At 32.6% G+C, this 13890-nt stretch overlaps 1 protein-coding gene across 2 annotated transcripts in view; it reads right to left on the bottom strand.

Annotated features, from left to right (window-relative positions):
• Positions 1-575: 575 nt before the first annotated feature.
• The window catches only part of LOC107448829 (uncharacterized), a 228833-nt gene continuing 215518 nt past the window's right edge, over positions 576-13890 (bottom strand). For both annotated transcript variants that reach the window (XM_016064182.4, XM_016064181.4), the window contains 3 exons: positions 9059-9173; positions 6366-6491; positions 576-2210 (listed from right to left, as the gene is read on the bottom strand). In XM_016064182.4, the coding sequence (XP_015919668.3) occupies positions 889-2210; positions 6366-6491; positions 9059-9173 (1563 nt within the window). In that variant the 3' untranslated portion in view covers positions 576-888. The remainder of the gene's footprint in view (positions 2211-6365; positions 6492-9058; positions 9174-13890) is intronic.

The raw sequence follows: 13890 nt of genomic DNA, 5'->3' as shown, positions 1-13890 counted from the left end.
AACACTTAAATAATTGAAGTGAAACTTCTAATGCGACTTCCAACAAGGTTGCGTTAAACGTTTAACGCTACCATGGAGGGGGAATGCTGTTGCGTTCTCGTTACCTGAAGCTGAAACATTATTAAACTTCCTTAATGACAAATTTGGATTGGAAATGATAAATGGTAGGAATGATCCAACAACCAAAGGGGTGACTACCATTGATGCAGTGTTTGCAAGAAATATTGAAAAAATAGAACTCAAACATTTCGTACCTTACTTTAGTTATCATAATCCCATTATATAGATTGTTATAGATTTGGATATTTCTCCACTCGAAAATGATAATTAAAAGATGCGATCAATTGTGAATTGAAAGCAATGTTAATAAAGTTTGTCTTAAAAAAACAATATGATTTCACTAAAAATCAATTTCTACCCCTTCCTATTTTCATTTCCACATTACGAAGTTTCACTTCTTCCGCGCGGAGGGACTCCACGCACTATTTTTTTTTTATTTCTAACATATTGTCGGTAATTTTCAAGGCACCTGGAATGCAATAATTTTCTATTATTAAGAAAAATAGGCCAGTAAATTTTATATTTAAAAAACCTTTATTTTCTGTCATATTAACATTAATATCTTTGAAACGAAACTTAGTTACGTCTTAACTCTTGTTTAATGACATTTTTCTCTAAAATTTCCAAGTATTTTATCAAACCACAAAATAGTGAACCGTGAAAACATCCAGATAATGCTTTTATTTATTTCTATCTGTTTTCAGAAAAAAATCCTCTTTTTTTCTTTTTTCATGCAAATGTTTATAAAAATAAATGCTTTTTTTACTTATAGTTTTTGTTCTGATTTTAAATAAATAAATTTTCAAAATTATCTAAGCCACACTAAAGTCAACGTATTAGCATCTTTTCTAAAGCTGCTGGATCTGAATATTCTACAGAATCACTCTCAGATAGAAACCTCATTTCAGAGTCATCAGAAAGTTTAGATTGTCTTTTTTGAGTACGTTTCCTCATAACATAAGCAGCACCAGCAACGAAACAAACGACAATACCAACCACTAAAATAATCATGATTGTAGGCTGAGTACTGCTCATAGCTGCCGATTCAGTTTTAGATGCTTGCTCATTCACTGATTCAACAGAAAATTCAGTTGAAGTGGATACTGTTGAAATAGATAACCTTGTCGATGGTCTACTTCTAAAAGTAGTTGGTCTGGTAGTGGTTCTATAAGACCAAGTAGTTCTTTTGGAAGGCTGCTTAGTTGTACTGGTAGTGGTTCTATAAGACCAAGTGGTTCTTCTGCTAGGCTGAATAGATATACTAGTAGTTTGTCGTGTTACAGTTACTGGCCACACTACAGATCTAGAAGTGGAAGTTGTAGTTGATAAGTCTGTTCTATTCCTAGGTCTTAAATTGTACGTTTTTCTTGTTGATGTAGAAGGCAGTAGGGTGGTGGTGGTTGGTAATGCAGTAGATTCCTTCGGAGGAGCTGCAGTTGTTGAAGGAGTTTCAAAAGGAGGTCTTGTGGTAGGATAAACAGTGGATGTTGATAACGTGCTACTTTGCAAATTTGTGATAGTTGCACTAGCTGACTGTGTTGTATTAGCTAGAGATTCAGCAGTAGATGTTCTTGTTGCAGGTAAAGTAATTAGGATTGTTTTAGAAGTTGAGGGAAATGTACTATTAATTGTAGGTATTGTACTTGCTTTTTGAGTTATCGGTGCCATAGATGTGATGGTAGTGTTAAGTGTAATTGTAGTAATATTTTGTGCAGTTTGAGTAGGCGTAGTTGTAGTAGTTGAAGGCTCAGGGGTAGAAGTGGTAGTAGTAGGAATGGCTGTTGTACTTGTGGGCGTAGTTGTAGTGCTTGGTGCTGAAGATGAAGACATTGTTGTGGTTGTTATAGTTGTCGGTTGTGTTATTTTGGTTGTTGATTGCGTAGTAGTTGCGTAGTAGCTTGTGGCAGTAATTAATTCATGCTCTTTTGGAACCGGAGTAATTATCGAAGTTGTTATACCAGAAGTAGAATTGAACGGGGATGATACAGACGAAGAACTTGAGCTATCTGATTCTGTAGAAAGTGAGGATGAGGTTGTAACAATTATTTCCGGTACAACATTTTCACCACTGCCCGTCGTTGTTATCGTTGATGAAGTTAATGTTGTGACCTGCTCTTCTGAAGGATTTTCGTTTTCCGGAGTATCATAGTCTAAAAATATAATTAAAATTATTTGTATTATAGTGGATTTAATACATTTATCGAATGAATATTGTTTTTATGTATCTATTTATGAAAGCAAAATGTTTTTGATATCAATGTATGTTAAATATTAATTTTATTATCAAAATAAAAATTGGATTCATCGAAATTATTAGTAATAGTTAAGTACGAAAGTATGCATCTCTTCAAAAGAAAAAGGGTTGATTCAGCACTATTCTATGTTTACTTCAAAATTTTAATTTTAACTTGTAGTAACTGAAGATTAAAAAAAAATTTATTGATAAGTTAAATTAATTTTATGGGGCTGGGATAGCCTGGTCGGTGGGGCGCTGGGCATTTGTTCGAACCCCACCGGCCGAAGACTTCCCTTGTAGTAAAGTGACTGATGTAAGTTAAATCTGCCGAGTCGCAAAAGTCCTCCATGTTCCCATAGCAAATCAGAACCTCTGAGGGTACTGGGTTGGAGATCGATCGTTCTCTGATTCAGGTCAAAATTACGATCTGTGGATGAATGAATGGATGTATGAACGGGTCCGTCTTATAAACGGGTGTGACGTTTGGTGTGGCAGAAGTTGAATTCTTGCCATAGATGGCGCCACTGGAAAACAAGAACAATCGCACCTCCTCTGTCTAAACAGGCATACGTCAACAACAACGACAACAAATTAATTTTATACTATGTTTCCAACGTACTCTTGAAAAATTTTATTTCAAATTGCTATAAATGAAAATTGTATTCGTATATTTTCTACAAAATGTTTTTCTTATTGATACATTTAGATATTTCTACATAAAATTAATGTGGTGTTTTGATACGTATTGTCTATAAGACCTAAATTAAAACCTAAAGTAGACCAAACGATTTCAGAAACTAGATTATAAGGACTGCGCTTAAAGTGATCCAAGCCCAAAGGCCCATGGTCCCGTAGTGGACTGATCGTTAAGACACGACTCCCAACAGATCACCGAAGTCAAGCATCACTGGCTGCGATCAGTGTGTGGGTGGATGACCATCACTTGAATCAGTCTGCGTATTTCTCCGTTAATCTGCTCTACCGTTAAGTGCTCGACTTCACGTGCAGGTCATCGAGCTACTGAAGTGGGGATGCCACCGCCTCTGCAGAGGATCAAAATTGTGATGGCTTGTCCTCGGATCATCTTAAGGGATGCTTCCCAGATCATCGTCAATAACCCACTGTGCAGCTCTAGTGCGACGTAAATGAAGTACAACAACAAAACCCAAAGGCCTATGCTCAAAATTTCTGAAAACTCGCCACCTCGACAGCAACCAAACACAGCATCAGAGCCACGGGATATTCAGCCACTCGGACACAATGCCGGGAGTCACGGCCAGCGAAGAGCAACACAAATCACGTCGATTAGCAAAGACGGGCATCCATGAGCACAGAGCTTCGGTCCAGGATCGCATAAGGTAGCGGTTCCAATTCGACCGCAGGAGACAGTCAAAGCAAGGCCGTCCGCAGTGGGGGATTCCTATTTTAAATAGTTCTTTGAAACTAGACCGTAAATCAAAGTTAGTAAATCATGAACTTTGAATGTGATCCAACAAAAGAGAGAAATTTGAATTAAGTTTTTTAATTCAACATTAAATAGTTCAGTGGTGAGCAAATGCAGGTTTTTCAAAACGATGAGAGCGCATTTACTTCGATCACAATTTTTACCATATAAATTCTATTATCATGTTAGAAAAATTTTTCTCCTTGACTTTCGCTAAAAACTGCTTTTAAACTTCAGCCGCAAGCAAACTGGTTATTTTATATTATCACAATTTTCTTTCTTTTAGCGACCTCAATTGTAATGGGGCAAATTTTGAAAATATTTTTTACACTTAAATACTTGTTGGTAACCCCTTTATGTGCATAGTTCTTTTCTAACGTAAATTTTTTCAAGAAATTAAAAAAAAATCTAAAATAAGTGTGATGTGAAAATGATCTGAAAAAAAGTTTTTAAAGACTAATATAAGCAATAAATATACTATTTATTTTTTGATTTTATTTATTTTATTTATTTTATTTATTTCTTTATTGAATATTACAAGCAGAAAAAATTCATAAAATTTCAATTAATGAATATGTGTAAAAATGAATTCGTTTTAAAATGTTTTGAAACCTACATTGTGATGATAAAAGAACAGTTGATCATTCTTATCTGCTCATCCAAGGCACTCTACGTGTAACATTCTTTTAATGCTTTTATACTTTTTATCCCTTATAAATTTATTATTTTTCTCTAGAATTATCACTTATCAATTTCCTCCATAATATGACATCAAAACTACTCAAGCAACCTTTAAAATTGCTTTATGCTTCACGAATGCTTGTTAAAAAATAGAAACCCGATAAATCATTATTTTTTATTGCCCTATCATTTCCAGGATTTTTTTTAGTATTTTTTAAGGTATGATGTAGACGAATCCAATAGAAAAAAATACTTCTTTTTCAATAGGTATCTCATCTAATTTTAAATTTGAGAATTTGAAATGCTCGGGAATTTCAGGGAAACTTTCGGTGTTTTATTTTGCCCTTAAATTTTTAAACACAATTTTTTTAAACATCTTACTTTCTATGATATTAGTTTTTATTTTTATATCCAAAATGTTTATTAAGTTTTATAATATCTCACTTCCAGATTTCTTTTTTAAACTTAAATTACTATTTCAAAAAACAAAAACGTAAATATAATTCGATTTAAAATAAATATAAAATTAACTTATAAAATTGGAGAAAAGGAAAACATATTTTTATCATTAAACAGATTTTCCTCAAGTATTATTTTAAATTCAATACCTGTCGAAATAAATTTTTAAAAAAAATAATGCTGAAGTATCATGATAAAATTACCAAATTTTACCTCATTTACCAAATTTTAGTGTTCCAGATATCCAGCCTGAATCAGAGTTAAGTTTTATCATATCCTGATAATTTTGAATATAATCTTTTTTCTTTTCAGTATAATATTAGTGCCATATTAGAAAGGTATAAGACTCCTTGTATTTTAAGGGTCAGTTTCTTAAATACTTATGAAAAAATTCTATGTTTTTTAAGAATACGTTTTTTTTTTACTTAAATTTCTATTTGCGCTGTTTATTTGTAATAATTTCTATTTGCATACTAAAGCTCACACGAAATCCTGAAAGATCAAAATAGGATCTTACACTGAGAAAAAAGCATAATGGTCAAAACTACCAGAATATGGTAAACTTTAACGTATTTCAGGCTCTTTGCGATGTCCAAAAAATATGGTAGTTTTCTCCAAAGCACTTTTTAATTATTTCTCTAAAATTAACAGCAAATTAGTTTGCTAAAATTATAATATGATGTATGTTCTAATTTGAGATCAAATTTGGTAATACTATAATGATATCTTAGAGAAGGGCATAAAAAACATTGATTTACGTTTCAATTTTGTATTTTCACTAAATGAGTGTGTAATAAGAACTAATAATTTTAAAAACCAGAATTTCCGGCAAATAGTTTCCACATAAATAGTTCCGATACTGTATATTTTAGTTCTATTACCAGAACAAGGAAGTTTTTACCAGAAAAGTCTTCTTTAAAGATTGCGATAATTTCACCAGATTTTTTTTTTTTCATTTAGTACTGGAAAATCAGAAATATTGTGTATATATCTATATATTGAAGACCGAATTGTAGTTGACTTTCGCCGGGGGGGGAATGCCAACAATCATATAATCGCTTTGGTGAATGTCCGATATATTCGTAATATCCGATTTGATATTAAATTATTCCTTAAAATTATCGTTTTCATTATCAAATTATCATTTTTTCGATATTTAAATTAATAGATTAGAACAAACATCAGTACTCGGAGTACCGGTTAAATGCATACTGGACAGTTGCACTGAACATTAAAAAACATTGATATAGGGCATACCGAGCAAATGTATACCGGCAGTGGCACTTAACTAGACCTAGTATATATTTCGAACATATAAAGCGACTATGTGATTGTCAACATTCACCAGTGGAAATCAACAACCACCGATTTCGGTGATTCACAGTTACATATATATATATATATATATTTATTTAAAAAACTTAAGAACTTCCAATTTACTATAAAAAATATCCTTAACTTACTATTAAAGAAAATTAAACCTACTTCCAGTGCATATTTTCATAAAATCAAAGCAGCAGCTTCCATTCGCATGACAATCATCGTTGCAACCACAATACGAAGAAATTTCAGCTTCTCTACATCTTCCTCTGCATGAATTCGAAGCTGTGTCTGCATGATTAGAACAAATTAAAATATAGACTTTTAAAGAAAGAATTACAATAAATAAAATAAGTTTTTCATTTGTTGCAAATGTATTGTTTTTTCTCGCTAGAAGTTTGGAATTTTTTATCTGTTAGAAATTTGTTTGTTACAACACAAAAAATATAAGAAATACAAGACATGCCCAGAAAGTAAGTAGTTTTGCAGCCACAGCAGCGGCAGTATTACTGTTCCGCGCATTCTCACGCACGTCTCTAGTTGATCGTCTGTCCACCGACACCATCACAGCCAGATTGTGTTGTGTTTACATTTATTAGTAAAAGTTCAAAAATTTAATGCAGTTGCTGGGAGCCGTGCTGACATACGGGTTAGAGTATTCACCTTCCAATGAGGTGAACCGGGTTCAAATCAACAGTGCTGACGTAAAACATTCTCAGTGATAGACGGATCATGGGTTAGAGTTCCCTTGCCGGCAGGCTAACTGTGAGAGGTTTCCTCTCCAAGTAACGCAAATGTGGGTTAGTTCCATCGAAAAAGTCCTCCACGAAGGCAAGCCTCTCCCAATATTTGAAAACAAAATACAATTTCCGATTCCACTGATTGTGAACTGCGTTCTATTTAACTGCTTCTGAAAGCAAAGAATGTTAAGGCACTTGAAATTTTTCATCCAATCGCTGATATTTATAGTGAAAAGGTAATGACTGATGGAATGTTAAGAAAGTGGAATCGACAGTTCAATGATGATCGAGACGAACCACACCCTTATTCTACTGGTGTCATTCAAAACCATTTTAAACAATTTGGTTGGGAGAACTTCCCTCAACCACCATACAGGCAGAACCCTGACCCTTCAGACTGCCACTTGTTCATGAACTCGAAGCGTGATTTTGGAGAAAAGCGAATTGACAGGTTGATGAGAATCAAAACATTCAGTTCCGCATCTTTCTTTGAAGAAAGTAATGTCGGTTTCCCGCTATGACAAATGATTGAACATTGGCTATAAGTATATCGAAAAATAGTTTTCGGAATGCTCTTTCATAATAAATAAAATTTAGTTTGAAAGGAGAAAAAAACATTTTTTATCCTCGTTTTTTTTACGAAATGGTACTTAGTTCCCGGATACGCCTCGTAATTCACTCTTTTCCACCTTTTCTTCGAAAGCTCCATTGTCACATACAGAACACTTTTTAGTGAGCAGTAGGCTAGTTTTATAGCTATCATAAATTTATGACATGCATTCATGACTTTTAGGTTGGGTTCTGTCCCTCTCTAACCCCTATGCTAATGGGATACCTGCAAGTGACGTAGTGTGGGTATTTCGATCCTTATTGGTTGTTGAAACGTGACATTTGTTTAGTAGCATTCTATTTCGAGTAAGCCAATCCCGTCAAGTATCAATTCTCTTAAGTGACACATTCTACATTCTTTCACAAAGATTCTTACTCAAAGATATATATTTGCGCAGAGTCTACTTAACACAAAGACAGGCATGAAGCCATGAGGAACTAGTTATGCATCGAAGTTGCCAGGTACACAAAACAAAAATATATCATGGTTACGATAAAATACGTAAACAAATAATAAATCTAAGTTAAATAAAAGAAGTAGAAAGAATTATCTTTCTACTAATTCGATGTGTGATACTGCTCTGTATTTAATTAACTTATAGTTAATTAACATTCTAACTTATGTAGAGAAACTTAGCTTATCTTTAATACGCCATTTGCTGATAAAGATTAGCTGGCGCATGACGTCATAGGTCATATGTGAGGGTAAGGGAGGTCTTCTTCTTGAAGTGCAGGTACCCAATTCTGAAGACAGCTAAAAATGTCTAGAAAAGCCAGTGTTTTCATTTTTTTTAAAAAGTGTTTATGATCTAATTTTATCTAACTTTTGAAAAATTACGAAGCGTCACATTTTGGGCTCATAATTAATGATTCTTTATTTCAAAGGCGCATATTTATTGAAAAATACAGTACGCAGCTGTTTTTTTTATTTTTTTATTATTTTTTATTTTTAATGAGCTGCACAATCGGTCTTGTCGATGAGCAGACCTAGTGCGTTCTCCAGAGGTGGTATCCACTCTTTCAGGACTACCACAATGGGTGAGATACCGTTGGTCATGTAAATTTGGACGTCTAGTTTCTGTCACACCGAGACTCTATTTGGATGCTAAAGTGCACTAGGAATTTAATTTTGCCGGAAATGCCAAGAGCCAATCAGGCACTCCAGGGATCTTTTACATGCCGCATAATCATACGACATGGCCGCTGAGGATTTTCTACATCCCGAAAATCCGGTCGTGCTGTTGATTTTAAAATAATAACAACTTGACGTGTGGGGCATGTCTTTCCAAACTAAGTTTTAAACAAGAAAGTAATTAAGCTATTTGTCTGATTTAAAATCAAAGCTTGAAATTTGAATATGCAGTTTGAAATTTAATGCTTGCTGAGCTACTCATACTGTGATTTTGCTTGCGTTATTGTCTTTGGTGAAAGATATTCCAAGAAAATCCATTTTTCAAGAGATTCACTTATACAAATAATTTACAAGAATTGTCTCTCTGAACTACTTACAAGATATGTGATCAGTTGAGTTTCCAATTTCGTCACAAGGTGTGGTAGACAGATATACGTCATCAATAGCTGTGTCACCAATGTAGTTGGAACCTCTAATACCTTCAATTACAATCTAAAAAATAAAAATTTCTTCAGCCGCAATCGAAATTAGACATTTGCTACTAAAAGAGGAAATTCTGTTTTGGACTCGATGATATGATAAATTCTCATTCGTGCTGTAAGATTATTTTTATAGGATGGTTTCAGACGCTGCATCTAAACTCAAGATAAAATACCATATTTTGTTTTATTTAATACTAGAAAGTTAGTACAGGAAACATCATTTGGATTTGTTGTCTCTGATTCTCTGGTCATATAATATATCGCTTGGAGAACTGAAAGTGGCCACAAATGTTCGTGTATTACCATGCCGCTGCAATTCTTTATCAAGAAAGTATTTAAGTCATGTTTTTATCTTACTTTATGTTAAAATGCAATGATGGTGTCGCAGTTTTCCATGGTTGATCATACATTTTTTAATGGCTGAAAAGTCACATGGTATAATCCAGCTTTCACTATTATATACTGTTATACGGCTAAATGTTTTGTTAAATTATTTAAAACTTAATTTTCAGCTTCGTGCACAAAGTGATGAATGCAAAAAATGTATTTGAAATACATTCGTCCGTTTGACAAGCAAAAATATTAATTTACAGTTGTGAACTCAATAAGTTTTTTATTACACTACACTTTTAATGTTAAATGTTATTTCAAAAACTGATTAATTAGGAAAATTATTTATGTTCACTTATAGATCTTAATAGCGAAGCGGGGGTGCCATCCCTTCCGCAGAGGATCAAAATTGTGATGGCATGTCTTCGGATCATCCTCCGGGATGTTTCCCAGACCGTCGCCAATAGCCCATTGTGCAGCTCTAGTGCGACGTAAAGTAACAACAACAACAACAGATCTTAATAGGGATTCATAAGGGAAATATTTGGATAATGAAAGTGGAGGCACAAGTGTTCTTTTTAGTACAGTACAGAAATCAGAAAACCGGAAAACCAAAAAACCAGAACGAAATTCGATAAATTTTCTCGCCATTTTTTTTTTTTTTTTAATTTTTTTTCCTTATAAGATTTTACGATTTTTCTTTCTTTTTTTAAAGATGTTTGCCTTATTATCATTTTGAAAATAATCATAAGTGTATTACTTCATCGTTTTTTCTTATTTTTAAGATTATTTCCAAATATATTTTATTTAGTTGTGTTTAACAATAAATAAAACGGCTTTTTGTAGAGATTCAGAAAACCGGAAAAATCAGTTATCCTGAATAGCGATTTTCCCGACCGTTCCGGATAATCGGTTCCCTACTGTACATATATTTTTAGTTGAATAATTTTAACAGTTTTATGCCAAGAAACAGCAATTATTGCGAAGCAATTATCGGGGTTGTTGAGCCACAGCAATCAGGGGGCTTAGACCCAAAGCGTCAAAAAACTAACTTAAAAATTCACCAATGTCTTAAATGAGGGAATTAAGAAATGCGTCCCTAACCATTGTTGAAAACTCCTGAAAATAACGCAATCATGCTAGTCTAGAAATAAATGATGTTTAGGAAAGATGTTGTAATGTACATAATTGCAATTTGCTCGAAATTCAAAAATGTGTCGATAAAAAATTTATAATTTTCTTTTAAAATTTATTCTGCGCTTTTTTTAGATAAATTTCATTATTTAAAACTTATTTTGGTTAGATATGTTTTCAAATGGATTGTATTAGAAGTCTGATAGGATTTACAGAAATTCATGTTAATTGTGTCTCCAACTTCGTTAGTTTTCTGTTCGCAAAAAGCAAATTATAGAGAGTGAAAAGTTGATGTAATATTTTAAAATATTTGGTACTATGCTATTTTTCGTTCATCTAGCTTTTTAAAACCGGTAATAAAAATTTATCTAAAAATTAGATTTAAAAAAAAAAACATTTATATCTACATTTTGTTTAATTCTACTCAGTAGTAATGGAACTCCAGAATTGTGTACATTGGTTGCATGGAACTTTTTTTCCCAACATCCACCACTATATATAATTTTTTTTTCCTCTTTAAAATTTAAAGTAAGCGACATTTTATGTAGGTGCTGTTTAGTCCATACATGATACAGACACCAAATCATATTGAAATTAAAAAATATGTAGATAGGGTGTTCAGAGATTATCGACTTAAACAAATATTTTATAATTCTTGACGAAATTGAAGTCCAAAAATTAGTCACATTAGGGAACGCGTTAATGTTTTAGGGAGGAAAATACTAAAACGATTTCGAAATCTAATAAAATCGCCACTCAAGAGGGAAAAGCTGAAAACATCAAAAGATATTTCACTTTGAAAGTAAAAAAAAAGTTAAAAAGATATCGTTATAAACACATCAAAGCTGCATCAGCTTACCAAGCTGGTTTTTATCTTTTTTGTCCCCTTTTCTTTCACCGTACATTCTACAGATTTAAAAAATATATATATTTCATTTTTCATAGCATAAATATTAATCCTTAAATTGTATAATTAACTAGCAACCTTTCTAATTAGAAACTTTAAACTATCCAGTATAATATTATTACCTTGCGCACATCCATTTTCAGGCGAATCCTTGGTAACTAACAAATCAAGCGTGCTTCAGTACTGCTGTAAGAACACACCATAAAAAAACCATTTATTTGCGCTTCTAACTCCATTCATTTTCGTTTGTCTTTTCATATTTTGTAATCTGGCAATCTTATTAGGAAAATATTTTAAATCATTCTTGAAACATTCCGGTACGTGCAAGTCCATTTGAATTCGCTAATTCGCTTTGTAGAACTCATTTTGCTTCATTTTCTGATTTTTGCTTGATTTATAAATATATATATATATATATATAGCAAAATAAAAACAAAGAGAAAAACGAAGAAAATTATTAAGTTTTATTAACTGCGCGTAAGCTGCAAGTATATAGAACTCATAAAATAAGCTAAAATTTTGAGAAAATATGGAAAATAATGAAAATTGCAAAGTAATGACAAGAGAAGAAAATAATTAAAAATTTTCAAAAGTATTTTTAAAAAAATATAATATTCGAAAACTAAAAAAAAAAAAAAAACTAAAAAAAAAAAAAAAAAAAAAAAAAAAAAAAAAAAAAAAAAAAACATATCCTGGAAACAAAACAAAGAAAAGATATAACCTCTTCATCAGCCCCCACGATTATATCCGCAATAAAGAGTGCTTTCTAATAATGTATTAATAATATATCCAAAGCAAAATATATCAATACAATAGTGTGAGGAGCACTCAAAAAAATTTAAACGAAATTAGAACACATTAAGTAAAAAATATATACGAAAAAAACAGACAAATATATCAAGCAAAAAACAGAAAATAAAATGTAAAGAGATTAAGGAACAGTACACGAAAGAAAATCTACATAGTAAGGAGCGAATTAAAATGAACTTAAGGCCTGGTTTCTTAGGACAGGACGCCGTCAGCTGGAAATCAGCGCTAACCTCTGATTGGTCCATTTGTGAGTTTGATAGTATACGTCATCGAACGCTCATCTTGAACTACAATTACCGTCTAACTCAACTGCAGTTGAATTACAACGTGACGTTAACCACAGAAGCAATGGCGGACAACATCCTGGTGCACATTGAAATCAGACAAGTTTTTGATTTTGACATTAAACATAGCTTCTTCATTAAACATAGCACTCTTCATTTAGCTCAGCTATAATGTCTTTTTTCTTGGACAAAGTCATTATTTGTTCTCTAAGACACTGGTCGACAATAACAAAATCAATGCAAATTCAAAATAAATATTTGTTTACGTTATTAACGCATGCGCAATGAGAGATAATGTCTGCGTTGGACCGACTGCTCACGCTGAGCTAACAAAAAAGTATTTTTTTGGCGTCAGATCTACGTCAACTTTCCGCTGACGCCCAGATAAGGCGCTAGTTCTAAGAAACCAGGCCTTGAGCTAACAAACCAGTATTTTGTTGGCGTCAGCGTGACGTTGACGTCCCGCTGACGCCCAGATAAGGCGCTTGTCCTAAGAAACCAGACCTTTACGCGTACCGGAATCTTTCAGGAATGATTTAAAATATTTTTGTAATAAGATTGCCAGATTACAAAATATGAATACAGAAGCATAAATAAAGTGATATCTTATGGCACGTTCTTACTGCAATACTGAAGCGCGTCTAATTTGTTAGTTACCTTGGATGGGCCCGAAAATGGACGTGCGCAAGGTAATAATATTAAACAGAATAATTTAAAGTTAGTGATTAAAAAGTTTGATAATTAAAATAATTTTAGAAAATTTATAATTATTTCAAGAAAAAAAGAAACATGATTTGCTCATTTTGGATTGATTTTTAGCAGGTGCCAAAATTTTATTGCTGCTGAAATCCAAAAATTAGGCTCAAAGAGCAATGCCCTAAACACACGAAATAAGAAAACCGAACTAAAAACGGAAACAAAAATTATCAAACTTTTTAATTACAAACTTTAAATTATCCTGTATTATATTATTACCTTGCGCGCATCCATTTTCGGGCCCATCCAAGGTAACTAACAAATTAGACACGCTTCAGTTTTGCAGTAAGAACGGGCCATAAGATATCACTTTATTTATGCTTCTGTTTTCATATATTGTAATCTGGCAAACTTATTATGAAAATATTATAAATCATTCTTGAAAGATTTCGGTACTCGTAAGTTCATTTAATTCGCTCCTCTTTGTGTAGATTTCCTTTCGTGTACTGTTCTCTAATCTCTTTACATTTTATTTTCAGTTTTTTGCTTGATATATTTGTTTGTTT

The sequence above is a fragment of the Parasteatoda tepidariorum genome, chromosome 2, assembly GCF_982258835.1.
Source record: "Parasteatoda tepidariorum strain Cologne lab strain chromosome 2, Ptep-v5.0, whole genome shotgun sequence".
Lineage (NCBI taxonomy): Eukaryota > Metazoa > Arthropoda > Arachnida > Araneae > Theridiidae > Parasteatoda > Parasteatoda tepidariorum.
This window is presented reverse-complemented; position numbering and strand designations above follow the sequence as displayed.